Source organism: Festucalex cinctus, chromosome 3 (assembly GCF_051991245.1).
Source record: "Festucalex cinctus isolate MCC-2025b chromosome 3, RoL_Fcin_1.0, whole genome shotgun sequence".
In the NCBI taxonomy this organism is placed as follows: domain Eukaryota; kingdom Metazoa; phylum Chordata; class Actinopteri; order Syngnathiformes; family Syngnathidae; genus Festucalex; species Festucalex cinctus.
This window is the reverse complement of record NC_135413.1, coordinates 8,585,406-8,613,245: the sequence shown is the minus strand read 5'-3', so window position 1 is coordinate 8,613,245 and position 27,840 is coordinate 8,585,406. Positions and strand designations below refer to the sequence as shown.

Here is a 27,840-nt window from a genome sequence, read left to right as displayed (position 1 = left end):
GTGACATGACGATGACGATATATTGTGGCTGTTTTAATATTGCGATATCACGATATTGCCAGTGTCGTTACATCCCTGCCTGTTACCATGCAGACAATCACATAAGCCCACTTGAACATTCATCCTATATGGCATTGTTATTTGTCAGTGTGCTCAATGAAGGTTGTGAAACACGGATTTAGAAACATCCGTCAGTTTGACCGTGGCCAACTTTGATATCAAAGGAGGAAAAATGTTCAAATTTGGCTTGATTGTCAGTATGTCTGTCCCTTTTTGTAGAGGTTCCACTGCATCGTTCACATTCTCTGCGATTTCTTTGAGAATAATGAGAGTCATCATTCGAGCCATGGGACAGCATCCAATCATAGAGCCCCTCTGTGATAAATGGCTCAGGATTGCTTTTCATTATGTAACAAACATGTGCGGACTCGGAAAAGTGCCGATTCATCACAGTGATGGCCGCAATCTAATGCAGATAAAAGACTTGCCTCGGTTACTGCATTCCACGCGTACATGAGGGAAGTAATAAGTGTGACAGGATGTGGTGGCATCTGGTTTGTTTTGGAAGGGACTTGGCTCCATCGGATCTTTGGGGTCAGTCTGGTCTCCCTGCGGCTTTTCGTTCGGGTCGGACTTCTTGCAGAGCAGTTCAGGGTCAACTCGCTTCAACTTTTTACCTTTGAGCCTGAGGGGCTCTGCACACCTTTAAAGAGAAACATGATTATCAGACATGGCAAAAGTACTCATACTCTGTACTTAAGTAGACGGACAGATATTTGTGTTAAAAAGGACTGATAAAAGTAGAACTGATGCAACTTCTTAAAAGTAAGTAAAAGTAAGAACAAAAAAACACAAACTCTGCAATCAAATGTATTTAAATGTTTTTTTTTTAAATTGTCAATTATGTACATTACCAATTTTCAAAACTGAAAAATAATTTCCCTCTTATAACATACCTAGTGCTTGTACTAAGAAGGGTAAAACACTAATGTTGTGAATTGGCTAACAATTGAAAAAAATGTACAACGTGGATATAAAAAAAGTCTACACACCTCTGTTCAAATGTCAAATCCTTGTGACATAAAAAAATGGCATCAAAATAAATAATTTCAAACTTTTGCTACCTCTAATGTGACATAAAACCTATACAACTCAATTGAATTTAAAAAGTGATGATAAAAATAACTGAAATAATGTGGTTACACAAGTATGCCCCCACCCTTTTAGTATTAGTTCTTGGATGGGACTGTGTTCAAAATTAGCCAACAGCATTCAAACTCATGTGAGTCAGCACATGTGCGTCTGATTAACCCCAAATAAATTGTAGATCATCTAGTTGTCTTTTTTTTTTTTTTTCTAGGAAGCAGATGTCTGATGTTTTTGTGCTCACATTGACTGGTATTTGGAGCTGTTCATAATTCCCCCTACCTTGACTCCAGGTCAAGCTGAAGAAAAAACAGCCTCAAATCATGATACTACCAACACCATTCTGAACTGTATGGTGTTCTTTTGGTGATGACGATCAATGATGTTGTGTTTGCAATCAAACAAAACATGCATTATGGATTGAACGTTTGGACAACCAGTAAAAGTATACCGGTATATTATTCTGCATAAACAAGCCAAGATGAAAAATCTACAAAACACAGTAAATTACAGATGAGACGTTCTTATAACACGTGTAAAAAAAAACTAATTTTTAAGATTTTATTCCCAACATTTACACTTTCAAAATGACATAAAACAAAATAATGGTGTCCGCGAAGGTTTGGGCACCCTGCAGATTTAATACCTTGTACTGCCCCTATTGGCAAGTATCACAGCTTGTAAAAGCTCTTTCGTAGCCAGCCAAGAGTCTTTCAACTCTTGTTTGAGGTATTTTCGCCCATTACTCCTTACAAAAGTATTTGAGATTGAGATTTCTGTGCTGTCTGTTGCGCACTGCTCATCGATTTTCAATGATGTTGAGGTGTGGCATGGCAAAACCTTGTTTATGCCTCTTGATGTAATTCACCATGGATTATGAGGTGTCTTTAGGATCATAGAAGCCATCTCCTCTTTAATTAACTTCATTTTTTTCTTGATGTCATCAAGTTAGCATCCAAATTTTATAGAATTATTTTTTCTTCTACTTGTGAAATGTTCCCTGTTGTGCTGGCTGCAATACAACCCCAAAGCAGGATTGTCCAAGAACTTGTTTTCAAAATGCACCAGGCTTTTCTGTATGTTCATTTCCAAATTCAAATGCTGATTTTTGTTGTGAGGACGTAGACGAGGTTTTCCTCTGATTACTCTTCCAAGAAGGCCATATTTGCACACGTATCTTTTTATAGTGGAAGGGTATAGCACAACTCCAGTATCTGGCAGATCTTTCCGGAGGGATCATGCTTTCAAATGTGGGTTTTGACTTGCTTATCTCACAATCCTGCACTCTAAAAATTGATTGGTTATAAAAAAAAACTAAAAAAAAAACTACCAATCTTATAGGTTAAGCTCATATTGGCTTGATTAACCAATTGATTGGTCAGACATTGACCATTCCGGGCGGTTACAGACACCAATTTTATTGGTGACCCAAACAACCAATGAAATTGATTACAAAAGAAAGTAAGGCGAGATCAGGGGTGTCAAACATAAGGCCCGCGGGCCAGATCAGGTCCACAAAGAGGTTTAATCCGGGCCGCGAGATGTTTTTGTAAAGTTAAAAAAAGAAAAAAATTGTCATGTCGAACTAATTAATCAGTCGGCCACAATCAAAATATATAAAATTTGCCACTTCACAAGCAGTCCTCAGATGAGCAACGCAACTTGTATGGGGGAATCATTCTGGATGTCATTATTTTACACACAACTTAGTTATGGTTTGTTTAATTATTATTATTATTATTATTTTTAATCATAGACCGACAAACGTGTTAAATACGACACAAATTCAATTATTGCTAACACAAATGGATATGACAAGTATTAGCGTCCTTATAACGTCATTAACTGTGCCACGCAATGCATTCTGGGAACAATATATATGCAAAACAGGTAGATTTAACACGTTCAGGACTCAGTGTTGCCGCGTTCCATTTGCATTTGTATATATTTTTTGGAACAATATGATTACAGCTGAGCTCCGTAATTTAGGGCTGGCACACACAAATAGCGAAAATCTGCATATAATTGACGGCAATCGTTTTTAAGTTATATACCTTTATTTTACCGATGCGACCCACTTGGTAATATATTTTCCTCCATGCGGCCCTTGAGCTAACATGAGTTTGACACCCCTGGTCTAGATAGATAACTTGGAGATGTATTTATTGTATCAATTTATTGTATTCTAAATGTATTTCTTAATTATTATGTGAGTACAATATATTTATATTAAAAATACAGTTTAAAAATGGAAATGTGTGTCTAGATCAGTGTTTCTCAATTCCGGTCCTCAGGCCCCCCCTAGCCAGCCTGTTTTCCATGTCTCCCAATTCCCAGTGCAGATGATTCCAATGACAGCTAATCAGCCAGCTCTGGAGAAGCCTGATAACGATCCTCACCTGCGTTGCAATTGGGAGACATGGAAAACAGGCTGTCTAGGGGGGCCTGAGGACCGGAATTTAGAAACACTGGTCTAGATAGATCCATTGGCGTGACCAACTCTGTGGACCAGTGGGAGAGTGACTACCATGAGACTGGGAGGTTGTGGGTTCAATCCTTGGCCGGATCATACCAAGGACTATACAAATGGGACACATTTGCCTCCTTGCTTGACACTCAGCATTATGGGTTGGAATTGGGGGGTTAGATCACCAAATGATTCTTGAGCGCAGCCCTTGATGCTGCTCACTGCTCCCTCAGGGGCTGGGTCAAAACGCACAGTACAGATTTCAATCTTGGCTGAGTGTGGTACTTTTTTTCCGGGAATCCCGAAACACAAGGGATTCCCGAAAAACTGTCAACCTCGAACACAAATTAACCAATATCTTTGGCAGAATGACTAATTTGTATCGGTTTGCCCAATCACCAATATATTGGTTTAAAACACCTTCCATTTAGAGTGCTTGTTTTAACCAAAGGAAATGTCGGACACATAACTAGTTTAACCTTTTTTTTTTTTTTTTTTTTTTTTTGGTAGATTTGACCAATCCGAATGGATATTTTTCTTGGACTTGAAATTGTCGTTTTAAATTCCACTCTTCATGATGTCAGCCATTTCTTACATTCCAAAAACAGGATATTGGTGTCTGAAAACACTTTGTTTATCTTCTTATAGCTCTCCTGCTTTATGAGCGTCAATTATTTTCAATTTCAGTATTCAGTTGTTCATGTAGGGATTTCCCGATATTTTAATTTCCTTTATAGTCTTCACTGATTGTTGGGGCAGGATCAGATGAGTCTAGGCCAGTGTTTCTCAACCCTGGCCCTGGCACACTATCCAGCCTGTTTTCCATGTCTCCCAATTCCCAACGCAGGTGATTCCAATAACACCTTATCAGCAAGCTCACCTGCGCTGGAATCGGAGACATGGAAAACAGGCTGGATAGTGTGGCCACAAAGACCAGGTCTGAGAAACACATTTAAAACCTTTGAGATTGATGTCACCTGGTCTTTCCAGACAATGATTGTGAACAATCCATGAAGCTGTCATTTCTCAGCTTTCCAAAGGAGGTGATGCATGCTAAAACTCATCAGGGTGCCCAAACTTTTGCTGACGCCACTATTTTGTTTTCTGTTATTTTGAGCGTGTAAATGATGGAAATAAAATCTAACCTTTTTCGGACATAATGACAATGTTATAAGCATGTCTCATCTGTATTTTGATGCCTGTTGGAGATTTTTCCATCTTTCCTTGACTTGTTTATGCACATCAAAGTTGCATTGTGGAGTTTAAAATATGAATGTTAAAGCTTTTTGTATGACATGCATGCTCCACCAATGCCCACATGACTACATAGAGCCCTGATTTTTTAACTGCGACAGGCGCCTATCAGCTTGCATCTTCCCTTCAGTGTAGTTTATGGGCACATGCCACGAAGGAGGTGGGAAGTCGGAAGTCAATGGCATGTACCCCATTATGGCCGGGGAGGGGTGGAGTGGTGGAGGGTGACGTCATGCTCGTCCCCACAGGCATGTAAGTGTGTTAGCCAGTGTTCAACACAGCTGGGATGGAAACTTAAAAAAAAACAAGAAGAGGCTTCGAGCACAGGCTCCAAGAAAAAAAAAAAAAAGTGAAGCGTTTATTACAGAGCACATACTTGCACGTGCACATGAATGAGTGTGAAACAGGCTGCAGTTATGCTTTAGGCCAGAGGTGGCAGTCACGAGTGTAAAAGTGACAAATTCCACAATGCACCTGGGTGCCTTGGTCCCCTCTGTATCCTTTGCAATCATGGCCAAAAGTTACCGCCTTTGTTTTATCAGACATTCCTGTGTATAGTTTCATTCATCCAGTTGATTTGATTCACAGGACATAGAATCAATTGCAGCTGAGCTGTTCTGGTTGTTGTTGAAGAAGTTTTGCCGTTCATCCAAACAGGCTTCATCAATTCATGCACAAGGCTCGTTAGGACAGCACTTGCCTGGGTGTTTATCTTCCAAGTCCGTAACTCAATTTCCCACATGTTTGGGAGATTTATTTTCAGTGGATTTGTATAGAGTATAGATCATATTAATGCTGAAATTAATAAGGTTCTTTAATTATGATTTATCTCAGTCTCTTTTTTTTTTTTTTTTTTTACCACAAAGACTTGGCATTTAAACAGGGGTGTGTAGACTTTTTACATCCACTGGAACTGTATATGTTTTTTCAGATTACACTGATTTTTCCCCCCAGATTAACATCAATTTTGAAAGTGAGAACCTTGTGGTTTTTAGGCCAGCAGCACAAAACACAATTTATTCACCACAAGTCATGCAGACATCTAATGCTATTTGGTTCACACTCCTCCATTTTGCATCTCTCCCTGTATTTTATACTTCATGTGTCCCCAAAATCTCAATCAATAAAATAAAATCGCAACTCTCCCTATTCACTATTGAACTCTCCCTGTGAATGTTTTTATTACATCTGCCAAAGTTGAAAAATGTACTGAGCTTATTTTCACCAAGGAATAGAAAGTACAGATCTGCTCCAAATGTAGGGAGTAAAACTAAAAAGTGGTCTGAAAAATAACTGTTCGAGTCAAATGCAGATTCCTAAATAATACACCTGTACAGTACAGTAACAAAGTATTCTTCGTTACACCCCACCTCTACCTGTTATCCAAAAAACCTTTTTCTAAGCCTTACCTGGCGTGATTTCCCAGATTACGGTTGCTTGGCACTTGGAGGGTTTGTACAAGACTGTCCATGTCACAAATACAATTCAAGGGATTGTCATAGAGGCGCAGGTAGCGGAGATTAGGCATGGGGATGAGGGCTTCCTCGCTCAGCGAAGTCAGACGGTTGTGCTGGAGCAGCAGGGTTGTGAGTCGAGTCAAACCCTCGAAGGCCCCCTCCTCCACCAATGAGATGTGATTCTGCTGCAAGTCTAGACTGGTTAGACTCTCGTAGCCGGCGAAGGCTTCATCGCGGAGGACCTTGATCCTATTACGTGCTAACAGGAGGTACTTGGGTGCTTTGGACCAGGTCTGCGGCCTCGGAATGGAAGTGAGCCGACGGTCCTGACAATCTGCAAAGACCCGTCCGGACTCGAGCGATTCTGAGCAGTTGCCTGGTCTCGGGGGGTCTGATCTGCTGTGACGGCCAAGACCTCTCCCCCTGAGGGTTTTGTACACAAAAGCAAGAATCAAAGTGAGCAAAATGGGTTGCAACCAGCAAGGATTTAGACTCCTGTAAAAGCATGGGAATAATTCATATTGTACACTGAAATCTAATATATATAAATTATACTACTGTTATCTTGACTTACGATTGCCACGTTGCCAAATTAATTGGTTTTCAAGTTACAAGCCATTACTTGGTTAATTTTTTTGTTTGTTTGTTTTGTTTTGCAAACTAAGATTTGAGTTACAGGCGAGATGACTTGAAATGAAAGCTGAACTGTTTATCTCTTGTCTCATATTTATTTTTTTAAAACAAACTTTTCTATGTTTTCACCTTTTTGGAAAACTCAAGCCAGAGTGAAAACTTTGCAAAGCTCTGGGCCCGATTGTTCAATTCTCGGTTATTTTAAACACTGTTTAACCCCTAACCACCGGTTAAATTCGTGACCCGCCGTTAGCAAATATGCAAATATGAGTTGTTCAAAACATGGTTAGTCACGCCGTTTGTTAACAGCACCGTCAAAGTTAACTGTCGTTTACGTTACTGGTTAGCACCGATATATCCCACAATTCCGCATTTTGTTTATTTCCGGGTCGGCGAATGCAACGGATACTATCCAAATGACCCCGGGCACTAGCCGAAAAAAAAAAAAAAAAAAAGACGGAAGCTTTCTGCTGAAGAAGAAAACATTAAACAATCAATGGTTGAAGTAATTTAGGAGTTTTTGTGGCATTATTTATGTATTTTTAATTCATCATAAGTTGTTTTTGTTTTCTCTGTCCATTTTTAGAACTTGTCTTAAAAAACACGTTTTTTTCTTTCTCTTTTGACTCAGCATGAGACTTGGAATTTTATTACTGTTAAGAGGTAACGTGTGCTTAACTCTTCATCGGAATAGTCACCAAGGTCAAAGTCAAGCCCTCGATAGACTCTCTTTTTCTTGCGCTCAATGGGCATCATGAAGGCAGCATTAGCCACAAACACAGAGTTAACCACACTGTTAAAAAGTTAGGTGTGTTAACTTTAACAGAAAGTTAACAGCAGGTTAAAGTTAACGGTCGGTTAAATCTACTTAACCAACGGTTAAAGCTATAACCGAATTTTGAACAACCAGGCCCTGGTGTTTATATAATAACAATAAAGTTGCATCTATCTTTGTTCATGCTAATTTTAAACATAATGTAAGAGATTAATCTAGGAATGGAAGCTTCAGAATGTGCAACAAAGTCAGAAGATGTTCCTTTTTCAGTGTGCTTGCGATCCAAACAAATGAAAGGCAACCCTCCATGACCGGTGGGTCATTGACTGCAAATTGACCCCACACCAACTGCATGAAAGTAAACAATAAGAACCACAACCCCTTTGGTTTGGAAACGGCTCAAAAAATCTGGCCTTATCTTACTCTGACTCGAAATATCCTCTGAAATAAATAAAATTTACAACCGAAAAGTAAAAACTCTAAAATCTAACATGAACAAATATCTCAAATCGGGTCAAAATATGCTTGATTTTTGTCTGCCAAGATTTTTTTTCTTCCTGCCCGGCCGTTTTTGTGGAATAGAATTTCACTTGTTTGAAGCATTACTCCCCCCACCCCATGATGTCAATAAATGAGGACGCAGTCGTTTTCTTGGATTCGGAGGGATTGGTGCTTGGAAAGCAAGAATGAGCAGGAATGCTCAGAGATGGGTGAATGGAGGAGGACACCACTTTAGCTGTTTTTAGAGGAATTAGCATTTTAATATAGCTAAAAAATTATTTTGTTTTTTTTTAGGTAATTTAGTTTCAACTGTGTAATATATCCGTAAAGTTATTACTTTGTTTCTTGTTTTATGTAAAGGGACAGCAACATGAAAAATCGACTTTTTGGAGGTTTTAACCATGTTAAAATGCTAATTCCTCACCAAAAACATGACGGAATTGGTGATTTCCTCCATTCGGCCCTTTCTGAGAAATTCTAGGTCGTTCTGTGCTCCAAGCACCAGCCCCTCCCAACCTGTGAAAACAAGCTGTTGGCACTCTTTGACATCATAAGGTGCAGACACACCCCCGCAGCATCTCTGCGGACTAAATGCACGCCCACTTTCTCTGAGACCTCCATGGGATAGTGACAAAAGTAGCCATTATCAGTAAACATTCTGTCCAAATGAATTCAAAGCAATCGTCCTTCACATTTGCAATACCAAAGTGCAATAACAATTGGCCGTCTTAAAATCCCAGCAGCTGGCTGACACTTGTGTAAGCTCCACTAAAACTTTTGCACTATTGAACATAACTGAATGAATAGTACAGTGGTTAGTGTTCTTGCTCTGTAAGCAGCAAGTCCCTGGTTCAAAAGCATCCATCCATCCATCCATCTTCCTCCGCTTATCCGAGGTCGGGTCGCGGGGGCAGCAGCTTTAGGAGGGAAACCCAGACTTCCCTCTCCCCAGCCACTTCAACCAGCTCCTCCGGCGGTATCCCAAGGCGTTCCCAGGCCAGCCGAGAGACATAGCCTCTCCAACGTGTCCTGGGTCGTCCCCGGGGCCTACTGCCGGTGGGACATGCCCGGAACACCTCCCCAGGGAGGCGTCCAGGAGGCATCCGAACCAGATGCCCGAGCCACCTCAGCTGGCTCCTCTCAACGCGGAGGAGCAGCGGCTCTACTCTGAGTCCCTCCCGGATGACCCTTCTCACCCTATCTCTAAGGGAGAGCCCGGACACCCTGCGGAGGAAACTCATTTCGGCCGCTTGTATCCTGGATCTCGTTCTTTCGGTCACAACGCACAGCTCGTGACCATAGGTGAGGGAACATAGATCGACTGGTAAATCGAGAGCTTTGCCTTTTGGCTCAGCTCCTTCTTCACCACGACGGACCGATACAGAGTCCGCATTACTGCAGACGCTGCACCGATCCGCCTGTCGATCTCTCGCTCCATCCTACCCTCACTCGTGGAGAAGACCTCAAGATACTTGAACTCCTCCACTTGGGGCAGGACCTCATCTCAGACCCGGAGAGGACACACCACCCTTTTCCGACTGAGGACCATGGTCTCGGATTTTGAGATGCTGATCTTTATCCCAACCGCAGCCGAGTGTGAAGCGGTTCAAAAGCAGCCCAGGTTTTTTTTTCTTCCTCTTTCTTCTTCTCTCTCCTCTCCCCTCCTCTTCCACGATTTCTTGCGACAAGGAGCCGTGTGGTTTCAAATGTTTATTGAAGAATTGGCTTGCGTCAAGTTGCGTGGCATACTAGAAGGAGTGCTCAAACGCAGAGCTACAACAGCAGACTGCAGTCGGTTGGCCAGGGGTGCATCAATCACACGGGGAGAGGCGGGGTTTTACTGAACCTGGTGTTTTACTTCCGCGTTACAAAAATAACCAGCAAAACACCTAATATTTCATTTAAAAAAAATTACATCGCCATAGTGTCAAACGTACGATTTAATCATTATATGCCTATAGTTAACTTTTGGAAGGGCTTAAAAATCCGTGGCGTAATCCCTTTAAAACCATGCTTTGCAGTGTAAAGTGTTTAAAAAGAACATTGCAGATGAACTGTTAGTACATACCTCAACCTACTTGGCCAAATTGTGTCATACACTTAAAATTCAAAACTTTTATTTATTTTTTTTCTACTTTGAGCTCTGGGTGGTGGAGTAGTACTGTCACTTGCCTTTGGCGCATATGGCATGAGTTCGCTTTCCCACCCAGGGACCAAGTTTGCATGTGTGAGTGCGTGTACTTTAAAGAAAACTTTTTTTTTTCTACTTCGCACAATAATATCGTTCTATCCATTTTCTAGAGCACTTGTCCTCATTAGGGTCACTTTTGAGCTGGAACCTATCCCAGGTGACTTATGTATTCAGCCAGTCGCAGGACACAAGCACTCATATCACACTTAAAGGACAATTTATCGTCCAAAATGAACATAACATCCATGTTTTTAATGTGTGAGAATGTAAAGAAAGTAATTTCCCCCCGCCCCCTATTTTAATCAGGATTCAAGGGTGCATGGTGCCCACCTGTCCCGTGCGAGTTTGTGTCTTGCTCCTTTGAGGCCTCTGCCTTTTCCTGCTCGTTTCATCTCGACGAGCGGGAGCAGAAGCAGGAGCAGGGAGACCACGACGAAAGAGGAGGTCACGCGCATGCTGGAACCTGCAGATTTTTTTCCCCCTCACTCGCTTTTCTCTCAGGAGGGCTGTGGAGTCAAACAGAGTTGTTTTGGATATAATGATGATGTGGATTTGAAATGGGTCAAGCACTAGGACAACTGTTGTAACTGTTGATGGACTACAGCTGTGGAAGGCGTGTTGCGTAAGACACGAGGAACATCCAAATGTGTATTTATAGCCTTACAACAATATTTCCACACTTAAATGGTGTACAACTTTACACGGTACTGCCATGTTAAAAGTCTACACAGCTTTTACCAGCTTGACAAAAACTTTTTTAATTTGTATTTCGTACATTTGTATAACATAAATCATACTCACCAGACATGCTGATTATTATCATTTGACTGGAACAATTTTGCTCTGAGCAACCAATAGGAGGGCATAAAAATGCTGAAGTCTGCAAGAAGGAATTTGAAGTCTAATTGTTTAACAAAACAGCCCTTTAATTTAAGCTACATCACCTAACACGACAGATTCTGAAGGTCCTGGACAGATTTGATTGTCGTGTCATACGTAGAGGCTGAAGTCTGATTGGACAAAAGAAATCTAACATCCACATATATGTACTGGAAGCAGTGTAGCCAAGAGAAATGCTGCGAAATGAAGAGAATATACTGTTGGGAATAAGTAAATACTAGTGTTGTTCCGATACTGTTTTTTGGCTCCCGATACCTATACCCAGCTTTGTAGTATCGGCCGATACCATACCGATACTTAAGTTGTTTTTTTTCCTCAACATGAAAAAGCTGTCCTGCCATTGGTTCAGAGCATTCAAGGGCCAATAGGATATCTTAGATCGGCATGCAGTGAACATGTCACCAGTGAATGTCGTGCACCAGCAAGACACAAGATGCTGCATCCAAAATCCTATATTAGCATTGGAATTAATGGTATCGGCATGTTACTTGTGAGTAGTCACTGATACCAATAGCACTGTTTTAATGCAGTATCGGCACCCTGCCGATACCAGTATTGGTATCGGAACAACACTAGTAAATACATGGAACAAATTTCATGGAACAAATATTAGAATTTACAAAAGTGCTGGCCTGAAACATGTCCCCAGTTTTTTTACTAACTTTCCTGCTGTTTCTATTTCAGGTGAATGCAGAAATCTACAAGAGCTCAACGTGTCTGAATGTTTTAATATCACGGTGAGAACAAAATGGCTCATGATGTAATGGTTAGAGTGAAGTCTGTATCAGGGGTATCAAACTTGTTTTCATGACATTATATTTATGGTTGCTATCAGGTTGTCGGTTTATAACTGTGGAAGCATGTATAATCTGTATATATCTGTATAGTGCATGTATAATCTCTTAAGTGTGTAAAGCACACGTGGCAAATTCAAGGCCCTGGGGCCTCATTATCATTATCTCTCCACCAACACACCTGATTCATGATCAAGATTGTTATCAGGCTTCTGCAAAACTTGACTTCTGATTTCAAAACTAGCAGTCCATCAATTAAATTTGTTATGGACAGTGTGTGTAATATTCCAATGAGATGATTAAACATTTATTTGGTTTTGGAGTAATAACGGCCCTCTGAGGGAAGTCGTAACTACAAAGTGGCCTACAACAAAAATGACACCCATGGTTTGAAGTTCATAGTTTGGTTCAGTAAGTGAACAAATTGCAAAAACTAACTGCTTATATTTTGTGTTAATGAGAATGTAGTTCACAACATTTAAGATGAAATATCAACAGCATCGGTCCTTTTCGGAAAAAAAAAAAAAAAACATCAATAGTGTGCCTTCTATTCTGGAAATGATGGTAACATCCTTCCAGACAAGTGCAAAGAATTCACAGTTTGAGCCATGTGAATTATTATGCTATAAAAACCTTAATCATGTCATTTGTTATTGCTTTGCTTTAGACCCTGGGAGAGATAGCAGCTGTTAAACTGTCAGAAGATGAGCTGCACTGTTTGTTTACAGGCTAGACGTGGCCTGAGCGCAAGGCAGTTGTACTTCCTGTCTCTTACTTATTAAATGTTACCCACAACTTTGTTGAACCAAGGCACATAATCTACATGGGAAAAAAAGTACATGTATTAAACTAATGATGTGCTTCCAATTTACTCAATAATGTACATAGTTTGAAATTTGGGCCTGTTTATGGTATTCTGTTGATGAATATACACGTTAAGTGTACTTTGTGCCATCAAGTGAAAGAGCAATTCATTGTTCTGCCTGTCACTATACGTCACTGGCATAGATAGATGACCAAAGATGTAATTTGTTGAAGAGAGAGAGAGAGAGAGAGAAAAGAATCAGTAGAGATATCCCGATCACATTTGTTTCTGCACCCAAGTGCGAGTCACTTGATTTTTGAGTACTGTATTTGTTGTTATGAGTCCTAATCCAATACCCCGCAAATGCATTAAGAAGAAAAAAAAAAGAGCGTGCATGCAAATTGTCTCAATTGTCTACTCTTAAGCCTAATTTATGCCTCTACATTTGCTCTTGCGTTAATGACCGGCGTAGATCACATGATCTACGCAAGCCATGAATTTTAAGTGCCACGTCGCTCGTGGCCGGCTGCGGTGCACACGTCGCCAATCCTTGCACGCCGTAGATGGCGGGGCGTAGCTCGCTTCTGATTGGTCCGTTCGATGGCGTATTTGGCTTTTTGTTCTTTTTTTTCCCCCCTCTCTACCCGCCCAGATAGTTTACGTGAAGGCAACTGTTTGGCGGCGCAAATCGACTTTCTGTTCGGAGACCACGGCTGTGCATGTGGATATGTGCCTGGGACGAGAGGCGGAAAACAACAACTTAAAACAAAAAAAACTGTGTTCGCTAAGCGCGTGGCTGTTGTGTTTTGGCGAGTTTACGGCCGACACCGGTGTAAATTGGCAATAATTAATTGCCATGGTGATGAACTTACTCTCCCCCCGGCTTTGTTTCGTGGTTCTGAATTAAATTGAACTTCCTGAATTTGTCATAAAATGCAGAGGAATCGCCACCCTGTGGCGTCCTAGCCGTAGCGACAGCGGGACTTGGTGTGAAACTCCAGCAGACACAGATGTGTATTGTGATGTGTATTGCGCACAAGTTAGAAGGCAAACGCACGAGCGGAGCTCCGCCGTGACGTCTCCGCGTGAGCCTCAAGCAGAAGTATACTGAGGCCTTTAGGGGCATATTCACTGAGAGTGCGCTGTGTCCGGTCATAGCGTGAAATATTGCACCACAACTGCACCCGCAGTCTGCGCCCAGTTACCCACCTATTCACTAAGGATATTGCTCTAATCATATACAGGCGCAAACACGCCCACAAAACTGACAGCTTGGAGCAAATTTGCACCTGATTTACCACACATGGCAATGGATTTGCGCCAAGAACATGGTTGTTATAGTAACTGTTGCGAGAAAGATGACATTATCAGAAAGCGAGGTTGGACCGAGAGTAAGCGTTTAGAGCGCCATTAAGCTGTACAGAGCAGAGAGGACGACAACGACGTCATTCATTCATAAAGTACAAATTATTGGTGCGATCGTTTTTTAAAAATATATTTTCAGAGGTCGTGGGCGTACAGTATGCATCTGGCACGTAAAAATTATCGTAAAATCCCTCCGTGCCATTGCCGATCAGCCCGGGTTACGGGTTACGGGTGTCCTAAACTAACATGGAAATATTTCCCCTCTCTCTCTTTTTCTCTCTCTCTCTCGCTCCCCTCTCTGCGTGATCTGCCGTGGATGTTGTGCTGCAAATGGCACGCAATGCTGTCATGATCAAGATTGCAGCAGTTAATACAAGCTTTCCAAAAACGTTATTTGAGTCACGCAAACGCGGTGTGGCTATTTGCGCTGGCGTTATTTTAATTAATTAGACGCTGCATATCAATGAGTGTCATTTGCATTGGGGTGGGCTTATTTTGCGTCAAATGTATGCAAATTACCTAATTTACATACGCGCAAATAACATCGGCGCACCGTGACGCAATCTGTTCGGCAGAGCACTTAGTGACGGATTTCCCCATCTGCATCTGCGCGTTTAGTGAATTAGGCGCTCCCTAATTGCTCAATTTTTGCCGGTTAGCGCGGTGCAAAGGTGACGCAAACCTTTAGTGAATAGGCCCCTTAATTTTTTTGTTTGATTAAGTGTTCATTGTACCTTTTTTTTTTTTTTTTTATATGACTATAAGTCCAGTGCATCAGTATTTCAAGACAAGTAAACAAATTAAATCATTTCATATCATATCAGTGGGAAACACAAAATAACAGTCCAAACAAATTACATTCTAATATCTAACTAAACAGTCAATAAATGAATTTGTCACAGTGAACGTGAAGTGGAATTGACCTCTTCAAATTCAGTCATAAAAACATAAAATCCCATTTCATGCCTGTTTTCCTTGTTTCCCTCCACCAACACACCTGATTCATGATCAAGATCTTTATTAGGCTTCTGCATAGCTTGCTGAAGAGCTAATCATTAGATTCAGGTGTGTTGAAGGAGGGAGACATGGAAAGCAGGCTGGATAGGGGCTCTCGAGGACCGGACTTGGCACCACTGCACTATCCGTTAGTTACAGCAACTGTTGTCCTGATAGTTGTTTGATAATGTAGTTTTCTTTTTTTTCTTTTTTTCTTGTTACCGTATGTTGACCTGAAGCCACATCATGGGGTACTGACTGAGTTTTCTAGCTTCTCTTTTCTTTCACCACTCAACTTGCCCAAAGGAAATGTGGGCTCATTTTTGTTAATATATGAAGCAAACAAGCTTAATAAGATTCGGCTTGAATAAATGACAAGCATTTTTGTGGAATCCCAACAATCGTGTCTGTGGTTTTCTTTTTCACCCCAGCACATGAATTTGGAATATTGCATAATATAAAACTATGCACTTGCTGTTGCATTTGGCAGTACCTTTTTACCTCATGCAGGATGTTTTTCTTGTTTGTTGAATATTAAAAAATACAAAGAAAAGAAAAAAAGAAATTAAGAAAATACAAAAAAAATACTGATTTGATACTAATCTGAAAATAATGTCATCTGCTGCAATTTCCGATCAGGTGACCAACTACCGGTATATTACAGTGGTGCCTTGAGATACCAATTTAATTCGTTCTTGGCCCCCGCTCCTAACTCACTATTTTAGTTACAAGCGTGGCGTGGGGAAAGATGATTTGAGATATGAGTATTGAGTATATCTCAAGTCATCTTTCCCCATTCAAATAAATCGAAATAACATTAATTTGTTCCAGTCTCCTGCAAAAACAAATTTAAGATTAATTTTTGTAATGTGTCTTAATGATAATAACAACACTCTCAAATTGCTTGTCTTTGTGAAATAAGTTCATATATATATATATATATATATATATATATATATATATATATATATATATATATATATATATATATATATATATATATATATATATATATATATATATATATATATATATATATATATATATAAAAGCTCATATCTCAAGTTTAAGGTCATAATTGAAACAAAAAAAATCATGCAATTGTTTCTCAAGGTAGGACTGTATTTGGTCGAATTTAGTACAATTTGTTACTTTCCCATGGCACACCCAATGAGATTTTATAACGCAATGGCTGGGAATCACTCTTGACAGGCTGGATCTGGACCAAAAGCCTTCAGTTTGACACCTTAGCTTTATTAAGCTCGCAAAAATGACAGAATATACGGAAGCAGCCACAGCTGTTCGGCAGACACAATTGAGTATAAAAAGCGTCTGATGTGGTGGTGGTGTGTGTGCTTTTGACAGGACGCCATGATTGAGTCAGTTGTGGAAGGCTGTAACTCCCTGCTCTACCTGAACCTTTCCGGCACGCTCCTGACAGACACCACTCTCAGAGAGCTGGCCAGGTAAACAGCACCACTTGTTAGCACACTAATACTTTTGTCACAGGAGCCTTGCCTTCCACTTCCCAGAAGTAGCCACTCATACGCATTTTCTTTTTCCGACGTGGAGCCCAGCAGTGCTTTTTTGCATGGCCTTTCACGTGTGAGAACAGCTCACTCGCTTCCAGTGTGAGAAGGAGAGGAACAGATGTGGCTCGTGCGACGTGAACATAACACACAAAAGGCCTGATTGCCATTGTGGATGGATTTATGCGTTGTGAATGTTCTAGCTGTAAATCAGTCCGGTTGGAAGAGAACAGGGCCTTTCCCAAACTTGCGACCACAAAGTTGGACAATCGTCCAAAATGTAGAGAAAGAATTATGCATTATGAGCCAAACGCCTACATTGATGAATTAATCGTGTGATTTCCAACTACTGTACACATTGGTGTACAGATCATCAGGTGTGCAGCAGGAACTCATCCAATAAAACTTGAATCATTCAATGCCAGCTGGTTTCAAGTTCCCCAGATTGCCAGCTGTGTTAGAGCTGTTCAAGATCCACAGAATATTAGTGACATTATAAGCGTCAAATAGAGAGTACACTCCTTTCTTTCACCAGAAAAAGTTTATTTCTATTTTTTTCCATTCTTTAGTAACCACCAAAAAAAAAAACAAGCATTTTGTGAAAAGAAACATGTTAAGGAGACTTTGATTGATGGTAACTTTTTTTCCTTTTGTCAAACCTCCAACTATTAAAAATAAATTGAGAAAGGAATTTTGATGGTAAAACATTTATTATACTCTGAAAGACCCCTTGAGCAACATGACTCATCGCTTGGCTCAAGTTGATGAATGGTGGCATTTTTACATGCCGTTCATCACACTATAAACTGTCATCTTTTCACACAATTGCGATACATATTTTCTCTTCTACTGCAACACATACTCTGTTTAGAAATTTAAATACTACGTTAAAGTGTGGGGAGCCTAAACTTGCCTGACTTGCAACGCGTTGACATTTCTCTTCCTCATAATCGACGTGACAAGTCGAGATTCACCCCCTAAATCTTTATCTTCTACTCAACGAGATGCTGATTTCAAATGCAAAGCAATGCAAAGTCACCATTTACAGGCATATGTTTGTTCTTTCAGTTGTTTACAAAAAATTGATATTCACAGGTAAACTGGTCGAGACCCTCTTCCATGCCTACCCATTGAATTGACTTGAATTCCAGTTTATCACTATAAGCATCAATGAGTTAATTGGTCAGAAAATTATTTATTTATTAAAAATAACATGCCAGTGACATATATAGGCAGAACAAGTTAAGGCAACATCCCCTATATTAAGCGCTCATTTTTTTAAATGTTTTTTTACAGTATGTGCTGTACTTACTGTAATGACATTGCCTCTGGGAAAGGAGGGCCAAAGTTGTTGATGCACCTTAGCTGTTTATTGAACACCGGGAGAGCATGAATCACCATAGCCTAATAACCTCATTTCCCATTTTAACTTACTGTAATAATATTGATTAAAGAAAATACCAGTTTTCTTGCTATAAACATTTTTTTCTTGTTTTCCAAAACATTCAAATTTGACCAAAGCAACTATGCTATTGGGCTATCTGCTGTCGGCCACAGCTCATGCCCAGATAATCACGTATGGGCTCCGGATGTCACATTCCAGCCCATCAGTCCCCGCCTCTTAAAGGTACATGATAGATTTATTTATTTTTTTAATTGCATTTTATGCCTGCGATTTTTTTTTTCTCCCAAATATGTTCATTATGTTTAAAAAAAAGTGTTTTTATTTGTGTTTTAAGCATGTGGGAGTATTGTTTAAAAAATACAAATTATATGGTCTCTATATTGCATATTTTCACTTACTGGGAGTGGAACTGGAATGTTTGCCCCGCTGTAAATGGGGGTTCAATGTATGGTGCAGATCCACTGAAAATTGTTTGTTTGAAGAATACGCCATACTAAAGCGAACTAAAAAATAAAATAAAAAATTAAACACTCTCTAGTGACGGAATTTAAACAGCAGATCCTACCATATTGTAGTTGTTGATTTCACTGCCATGTTGTTTTGATTAAAGGCCACATCTGATGTTGTTAGTTCCCTTATGTTTCAAATGTGCTATTGGTTTCTATATTTGTCCTCAACAGCAACTGTATCAACCTTCAGTACCTGAGCTTGGCCTACTGCTACAATATGACAGACGAAGGTTTTCAGTACCTGAGCTTGGGAATAGGCTGCCACAATCTCGTCCACCTAGACCTGTCGGGCTGCTCCCAGGTCAGTCTTTCAGGCTCTGCGGTATACCTAGTGAGATAATCCAAAAGGATTGGAAGAATCCAGTTCCTCCTCTCCTTGTTTGCACGTGTCCCCGCTTGTTCCTCACTGCAAATGAGCTAAGAGGGGAGGAAGGAAGGAGAGGAGGAAGGATGGGGTCGGGCTTGTTGAATAAGCCCACCCGCTCGCCATGTGCTTACACACATGCATGACAACACACTCAGTTATGCTCACTTCCAGATGTATGGTTTCATTTTATGGGGCCCAGAAAGTGAGAGGAGCGAGGATCCAAGGGATGATTCACATTCCGGTTAAGTCGCATGTTTTGTTCTGTGTCTCCCTTGTAGGTGACGGAGACGGGCTACAGTTACATCTCGCAAGCGTGCCCTGCTCTCAAGGAGATTTTGCTCAATGATCTGTACGAGCTGTCCGACAACTGCATCGCTGTACGTTTGTTTCATTTACAGGGCACTGCAGACCAGGGGTTTACTATTATTTACTATTATTATTAACTATTATACAGTGGTACCTCTACTTACCAAATTATTTGGTTATGGAAGAAAGTTCTTAAGTAGAAAATTTTGTTAGGAGAGACACATTTTCTATGTAAATGCCCTAATCCGTTCCAAGCCTCCCAAAAAAAAAGACATAAATGTTTTATAAAGCATAAAAATGCATCAAAACATGTAACAAATACATGTTACAGTTAGATTATTGCACAATAAATGAGTTGTGCATAATGTAAAAAACAAAGAATAGAGTAAAGAACTGCGATTGGCTGGCAACCAGTCCAAGGTGTACCCCGCCTTCTGCCCAAAGCCAGCTGAGATAGGCTCCAGCACCCCACGCGACCCTTGTGAGGAATAAGTGATCAAGAAAATGGATGGTTGGATAGAGTAAAGAATAAAAATGATGGTCATTTACCTTTTGAACTGCTGTCCTCTTTGTTTTTTGCCCTCTTTGGTTCATGTTCTCTCTCAGAAGTGTTTTTGCCTGGTGTTTTGTAAAGAACTGATCCAAAGATGTCTGTTTTTTTTTTACAATGTTTTTTTTTTTTTAATCACTCACTCTTGCATCATGTAAGCCGCACATCATCCCCCAGGCGGAGAAGTGAACACACGCCATCTGGCACTGAAGGCAAATGACGGTTCCACTCCTCCACCTGGAGGCCTTGTTGTTTTTAACAATCCTTCAAAAATGTTCAAGGCAAAAATCATCATGGTGAGCGATCACCCGAATGGTGAAAACTTTTTCTGGGTGATTCTTTTCAATAAATTCCGAAACTTGATGGAAACTTCTGCTACGGCGAGACATCTTTTTCCAAAAAAGGCCCATCTCTTCGCAATTCAAAACTTACTGTGCCTTCATCAATCAGCAATTGTTTGAATATTTTGCACAAATTTGTTGGCTGTTAATACATATATGTAAAACTAAACACCTCATGGCCTGAGGGGCGAATGACGAGGACGCTACATAGACACATATCCATCCATCCATTTTCTTGACCGCTTATTCCTCACAAGGGTCGCGGGGGCTGCTGGCGCCTATCTCAGCTGGCTCTGGGCAGTAGGCGGGGGACACCCTGGACTGGTTGCCAACCAATCGCAGGGCACACAGAGACGAACAACCATCCACACTCACATGCACACCTAGGGACAATTCGGAGCGCCCAATTAACCTGCCATGCATGTCTTTGGAATGTGGGAGGAACATAGACACATATCTATTATGTATCTATGGGCACATATGGTAGAGGTCCCTCTTAGCCAATAGGATGCCAGGAAAATGCCAGTAATAGCCAATGGCAGAGCAGCTGTAAGTATGTTACGGTCAGTAAACTCTGGGAGCTGCGAGTAGCAGCCCGTACTGTATTTTTACCTTTCATATCCTGAAACTTGTTTCGTAACAAGAGGCAATATTTTCCTGTTGAAGAGTTTTGTGACATGAAGGGACGTTTGTAAGTAGAGGTACCACTGTATAATGAATTTATGAATCTTGTGGTTTTAACAAACTGCTACATCACAGCTTTTGCTTAAAGGTGATATGGAAAATAGAGTACGTAGTTGAGGACTTTTCAGGATTTTGTGGCGGTCCAATGCCCTGTATCCCTTTAGAATAGATCCGCCTCTGTTCTGAGCACCTCTGTCCACATCCTGTGCCTCAGCAAGAGCAAACTCATCAGCTGACAAATTTTCAAGCAATGTTTACTTGAGGATCATTAATAGGATATGTTGGCAAATTGGAACTTTGACACGAAGCAGAAAGTGGAACAAACCATTTTCTCTTCTGAACTGAAAACTCATTATTCACAGTGGTGTTATGACGAGAACTCTAGTAGTTGCTGCTTTATTTGTAAACATTCTTTGTGTATCAAGAAAAGCTCTATATACATTCATTTTGTTATTAATTGTAGTAAGCGTCATCCTTGTCAGAATTGTCGCACCCGCCCATGGAGGATGTTGGTGTCACAACCCGCCCCACACACTTTTTGACACCCACACTTTTCACACTGCCGCCTCCCCAACCTCTTTTTTTAAAATAGCCTTCCAAATGTTAATTTTACCGTATGCCGCTAAATAATGGATAGAGTGCTGCAAATAGCCTCCGGAGCGCAGTTTGGACACCACTACTGCAGTCAGACAAAAGTCTTGGGACACTCCCGTAAATAATACCGTAGTTTAGTTCCTACCATCTATCAAAATCGTCTACCGCTTATCCTGTTCAGAATCATGGGGAAAGTGTTATTTTAAATCATTTTAGCTCTCCCACATGATTAGAACACATATAAACCACACATAAAAAACAAACAAACTCAAAAGCATTTCTTAGCACCTGTTCTCACTTTTGCTCACACAGTTCTCCAAATAAGATGACAAGGGTGCTTGCTTTAAACTGTTTATTTGTCAGTCAGGTTTACTGCAAAACTGATAAATAAAAAGAATATAATTAAATATTGTGTATTTACATCCCAGAATGTTTAAGCAAACCATTTAATTTTGTCTAACAAATACTGCAAAATGCAACTGATGGGCCAAGCGAAACTAGCTTAGATGTTACGGTAATTATAAACCTTCATAAAGCCTGCTACTTTAGCACACACGTAGGAGCATCACATACAAACAGAGACAGCAAGACTCACAGTCGTATTCTCTCTGCTTGGTATAGAACGAGTTGAATGGAGTCCTGACTCCAACTGCATCAAGCACCGCTGAGATGAACTGGAACTGAAAATGTGGAATGGCAAGGTGTCCCAATACTTTTGTCTGAAGAAATCAACTACAAGAATGTGTGCAATGTAGGTTTGCCAAATTCCGAGAATTTTTAAAGTTGGAAAATTTTGCGTTTAATTTAATGTAAATTGAAAGGAATTTATAGGGATTAACTGAAAACGTAAAATTTAATGTTTGGGTCTTGTTTCCCATCTTAACTTCCATTCAATTCCAACTTTTGCACCCTTTAATGTGATGTGTCCCTTCTAGGCCCTGATGACCAACTGCCATAGCGTGTCGTCCATCTCTCTGCTGGAGGCGTGGCAGGTGTCCGACAACGGCATAAAAGCAATCGCTGAAGTTGCCAAACTGAAGAGTTTCAGCCTGGAGGGTGAAGTCCTCCGCCAAATCCCTTTGTACTATTGAATGCTGTTTGAGCATTTATGAGATAGATATGTTTGATTTCCAGGTTAAGTTCAGTGTAATAGTACGCTCATTGTCCTCACTAGTAAAACAATTCACCAGTCGAACGACCGTCTAATTAGTGACGTTTTTTCCCCACTAATGCCTTCCACTATTGTACATTTGTGTACACTGTTTATACAACTACATGTTACTAGTCACGATAAGGGCAATATCGTGATATTAAAACTGCCACAATATCGTCGTCGTCGTGTTCACAATATTTAAAAGGAACACATCTGTTTAAAAAAAAAAAAGTCAGGTTGATTTCCATTTGTGAAGTTCTAGCACCCTCTAGTGGCTAGTTTATTAGTGCAATTTAATTTTCATTAGGGATGTTTTGGCCTTCTAAGTTTAAAATCTATGCTAATTGTCAGATAAAGGGGAACCTAATTTGCTTGTGAAGCGATCAATGTGTGCTTGCATAAGCAAGTAAGTGCCTCAATATTGTTATTAGAGATTGTAGGTGGTTTATATGCATTGCTGTTATAAACAAAAGCGCAATATTGTGCTTTTTTTTTGTATGAGCTCTCTTTTTTTACAATATTGTGATCTTCTTTAAATATCACCAACGCCCCCAACAATATTGTGATAATTATTGTATCGTGATCTTCATATCGTGATAATATCGTTTCGTGATGTTTGGATATCGTTACATCCCTAGTTACTAGTGAGCCAAAATTACAAGTAAGCATTTTTGGAATTACTACCAAAGAAGACCAGTACTGTGTAAGACATGCCTAGTTGAGCCCAATGCGTATTAGTGCATGGACCTTAAGCAGGATATTAAAGAAATGCTGGAAGGGCTTTCTAATATTGTATGCATTCCAAAGTGATCTGAAAGGAATCTGTTGTTTCATGTCCAGGTAACAACCGCGTGACCAACATGAGCTGGAAGGCGCTCTGCAGCAGCTCACGAGGCCTCCGCAGGCTGCACATTGTCGAATGCCAAAAGATGGGCGACACCTCCCTCAAGTCGGTGGCCTGCCTCCGGAACCTGCAGTACTTGGACATCTCGCTTTGTGGCAAGTGCGTGTGTCGTGTATATCGAGGCTTCTCAAACTTTTTGAGTCCTGGGACCCATTACAGGGGAGAAATGCACGAATGTGCATCCAAGTTGTTTGCAAATGATTTTGTGGACCCCAAAGTTTAGGCTCGTACATCGTGAACCGCTCTCTTATTTGTTGAAGACACAAGTTGTGTTTCATTCCAGAGTGACGGATAAGGGGATTATTTCTCTGGCCGAAAGCCCATCGGCCCACAAATTGCGGGAGCTGAATGTGAGTTACTGTTGTCAGATCACTGATGCGGCAATCAGCGTTATTGGTCACAGGTACAGTTAACTCTTGCTCTCACACATACGCTGACACTCATACACCTACACTTACTCTCCAACACTTACATGCACTCACTCACTCACTCACTCACTTTCTTTTGCCATGGTCTCACCAGGTTTATCAAGCTGTCCCATTTGAACCTGAGCTACTGCGAGCAGCTTACTGACGCCGCTCTGGAATCTCTGATGGGCACCTCCATTAGCTCTCTGGACATCAGTGGCTGTAACATTCAAGATGACGTACAGTACTTGTTTGCACACAGTTTACTCTCACACAAGTGGGGCAGAGTTTTGACTGTGTTTACTGTGTTGTTGAATTTTTCAGGGTCTGGCTGCCCTCGAGGAGGTTCCCTTGAAAAAGTTGATTATTGCCGAATGTATCAACATCACAGATGTTGGTATGGAGGTACATACCTTGAGTATACCAACATACTGTAGATTCCTTCATATTTGGTGTTAAGTACTGTTATCTGATCTATGTATTTACCTTCCTAGTACATTTTCCAGCAGTATGAACTTACCAAGCTCAAATCATTCTAGTAGCTGCAGACAGTTGTTATGTTTGGACGAGTGTGTTCAATGTCCCACAATTCATTGCTTCTCTATTTTCTCTGGAGTAGAATTTGTGCAAGTACTTGACTGATCTGGAGTACGTGGACGTGTCTGGCTGCTTGGAACTGTCCGACTTGGCCATCAAAGCCTTCTCATTTTACTGCAGAGGACTGTTCACACTGCGGGTAGCAGGCTGTACAAAGGTATACAGTATACACAGTCACACACTTATCAGCCATGCGCAATCTAATGAGAAGCCCTTACAAATTGCAGCTTAGACTAGCCATGAACAGGCCCATGAAAGGATCATTTCAAACGTCATGATTTTAATTCCCATCCCACATTAAGACTGTTTTAAAAAAAAAAAAAAAAGCTTCGTCCCCCAGCTCTCGAGGATACCTGCTCCCGATTAGAGCTCATTTAGATGAATTCCCTAGTTGGAGTACGAGCCTTGGAATACGTTCAGAATGGCTGTTTCAAACCAAAACTAACTTCCTGTTGAATCCCAGACATGGGTCTTGAGACTTTCTCATGTGTCCTGTCTTGTCCACCAAATTTGATCATGGGTTGGTGAAACTGGTGTTTGGGGCAAATTTTAATTTTTTTCCCAGGGGGCACTGCTGAGTAATCATTGTGTCTGGCTCCCCTAAAATACATCCATCCATCTATCTTCTACCGCTTATCCGGGGTCGGGTTGCGGTGGCAGCAGCTTAAGCAGTGAAGCCCAGACTTCCCTCTCCCCAGGTACTTCAACCAGCTCCACCGGCGGGACCCCAAGGCTTTCCCAGGCCAGCCCAGGGACATAGTCTCTCCAGCGTGTCCTTGGTCGTCTCCGGGGTCTCCTGCCGGTGGGACATGCCCGGAACAACTCTCTAGGGAGGCATTCCAGGAGGCATCCGAACCAGATGCCCGAGCCACCTCAACTGGTTCCTCTCAATGCGGGAGAGAAGAGGCTCGACTCCGAGTCCCTCCCGGATGACTGAGCTTCTCACCCTTCTCTAAGGGAGAGCCCGGACACCCTGCGGAGGAAACTCATTTCGGCCGCTTGTATCCGGGATCTTGTTCTGTCTGTCACGACCCGCAGCTCGTGACGAAGGTGAGGGTAGGAACGTAGATTGACCAGGAAATCAAGAGCTTCGTCGGCTCAGCTACTTCTTCACCACGACGGACCGATACATAGTCCGCATCACTGCATACGCTGCACCAATTCGCCTGTCGGTCTCAAGCTCCATCCTGCCCTCACTCGTGAACAAGACCCCAAGATGAACTCTTCCACATGGGGCAGGATCTCATCCCCGACCCGGAGGGGGCACTCCACCCTTTTGCGATTGAGGACCACGGTCTCAGATTTGGAGGTGCTGATCCTCATCCAAACCGCTTCACACTCGGCTGCAGACCGCTCCAGTGAGAGCTGGACATCGCGGCTTGAAGAAGCCAACAGCACCACATTATCTGCAAAAAGCAGAGATGCATTGCTGATGCTACCAATACCAAACCAGACAACCTCAACACCTCGGCTGCACCTAGAGATTCTGCCCATAAAGGTTATGAACAGAATTGGTGATAAAGGTCAACCATGGCGGAGTCCAACGCTCACTGGAAACGAATCCGACTTACTGCCCCGCAAATGCGGACCAAACTCTGACATCGGTCATACAGGGATCGAACAGCCCGTATTAGGGGGTTCGGTACCCCGTACTGCCGAAGCACCCTCCCACAGGACTCCCCGAGGGACATGTTCGAACGCCTTCTCCAAGTCCACAAAACACATGTGGACTGGTTGGGAAAACTCCCATGCACCCTCGAGGACTCTGCCGAGGGTGTAGAGCTGGCCCACTGTTCCACGGCCAGGGCCACAAAACCAAAACCACACTGCTCCTCCTGAATCCGAGATTCGACTTCCCAAAGGACCCTCCTCTCCCTGAATAGACCTTACCAGGGAGGCTGAGGAGTGTGATCCCTCTATAGTTGGAACACCACCCTCCGGTCTCTCTTCTTAAAACAGGGGACCACCACCCCAGTTCTGCCAATCCAGAGGCACTCAACAATGGAGGCGCGAAACATGGTTCATCTCAGACTCAATGTCGCCCACCTCCCTCGGGACAAGGGCGAAGCTCTGCCGAAGGTGTGTTGAAACTCTTTCTGACAGGGGATTCTGCCAGACGTTCCCAGCAAACCCTCACAATACGTTTGGGTCTGCCCAGGTCGGACCGACACCTTCCCCCACCATCGGGGCCAACACACCACCAGGTGGTGATCAGTTGACAGCTCCACCCCTCTCTTCACCTGAGCGTCCAAAACATGTGGCCGCAAATCCGACGACACGACTACAAAGTCGATCATCGAACTGCAGCCTAGGGTGTCCTGGTGCCAAGTGCACATATGGACACCCTTATACTTGAACATGGTGTTCGTTATGGACAAACCATGACGAGCACAAATAACAACACCACTCGGGTTCTGATCGAAGGGCCTTTCCTCCCAATCACGCCCCTTCAGGTCCCACTGCTATTGCCCACGTGAGCGTTGAAGTCCCCCAGCAAGATGAGGGAGTCCCCAGGGGGAGCAATCTCCAGCACACCCTCCAAGCACTCCAAAATGGGTGGGTACTCTGAACTTCTGTTTGGTGCAAAGGCACAAACAACAGTCAGGCCCATCCCCCTACCCGAAGGCGGAGGGAGGCTACCCTCTCGCCTACTGGGATGAACCCCAATGTACCGGCACTAAGCCAAGTTTGCCCACACCTGCTCTACGCCTCTCACCGTGGGAAACTCCAGAGTGGAAGCGAGTCCAACCACTCTCGAGAGAACTGGTACCAGTGTGGAGGCGAGCCTATGTCTAGTCGGAACTTCTCAGCCTCACACACCAGCTTGGGCTCCTTCGCCGCTAGATAGGTTACATTCCAAGTCCCTGGCTTCTGTAGCCGGGGATCGGTCCGCCACAGTCCCCGCCGTTGGCTGCCGCCCAGCTCTCTATGCACCCGACCCCTTGGCCCCTCCCACTAGTGGTGAGCCCATGGGAAGGGGGACCAATGTTGCCTCTTCGGGCTGTGCCCGGCCGGGCCCCATGGGTACAGGCCCAGCCACCTTAGGCGCTCGCAAATGAGCCCGACCTACAGGCCTGACTCCAGAGGGGGGACCCGGTGACCCGCATCTGAGCAAGGAAAACGTCCGTCCATATATTTTTATCATCATAAAATGTCCATGAGCCGTGCTTTGTCTGGCCCCTCACCTCGGACCTGTTTGCCATGGGTGAC

General features: G+C 42.2%; 2 protein-coding genes across 5 annotated transcripts in view; one reads left to right on the top strand and one right to left on the bottom strand.

Moving 5' to 3' along the window:
• Positions 1 to 20,033, bottom strand: part of LOC144015567 (leucine-rich repeat-containing protein 17-like) — a 41,151-nt gene extending 21,118 nt beyond the window's left edge. Inside the window, exons 1-5 of one of the 2 annotated variants that reach the window (XM_077515674.1) lie at positions 19,950 to 20,033; positions 18,969 to 19,144; positions 10,755 to 10,930; positions 6,277 to 6,747; positions 489 to 703 (exon numbers count right to left, since the gene is read on the bottom strand). In XM_077515674.1, coding sequence (XP_077371800.1) covers positions 489 to 703; positions 6,277 to 6,747; positions 10,755 to 10,879 — 811 coding nt within the window. In that variant the 5' untranslated portion in view covers positions 10,880 to 10,930; positions 18,969 to 19,144; positions 19,950 to 20,033. The remainder of the gene's footprint in view (positions 1 to 488; positions 704 to 6,276; positions 6,748 to 10,754; positions 10,931 to 18,968; positions 19,145 to 19,949) is intronic. The other variant, XM_077515675.1, reaches the window with a different exon arrangement.
• The window catches only part of fbxl13 (F-box and leucine-rich repeat protein 13), a 74,986-nt gene that overhangs the window by 45,783 nt on the left and 1,363 nt on the right, over positions 1 to 27,840 (top strand). For all 3 annotated transcript variants that reach the window (XM_077515670.1, XM_077515671.1, XM_077515669.1), the window contains 10 exons: positions 12,009 to 12,061; positions 16,650 to 16,750; positions 18,899 to 19,028; positions 19,373 to 19,471; positions 22,505 to 22,625; positions 23,563 to 23,725; positions 23,910 to 24,029; positions 24,149 to 24,272; positions 24,358 to 24,438; positions 24,653 to 24,787. In XM_077515670.1, the coding sequence (XP_077371796.1) occupies positions 12,009 to 12,061; positions 16,650 to 16,750; positions 18,899 to 19,028; positions 19,373 to 19,471; positions 22,505 to 22,625; positions 23,563 to 23,725; positions 23,910 to 24,029; positions 24,149 to 24,272; positions 24,358 to 24,438; positions 24,653 to 24,787 (1,127 nt within the window). The remainder of the gene's footprint in view (positions 1 to 12,008; positions 12,062 to 16,649; positions 16,751 to 18,898; positions 19,029 to 19,372; positions 19,472 to 22,504; positions 22,626 to 23,562; positions 23,726 to 23,909; positions 24,030 to 24,148; positions 24,273 to 24,357; positions 24,439 to 24,652; positions 24,788 to 27,840) is intronic.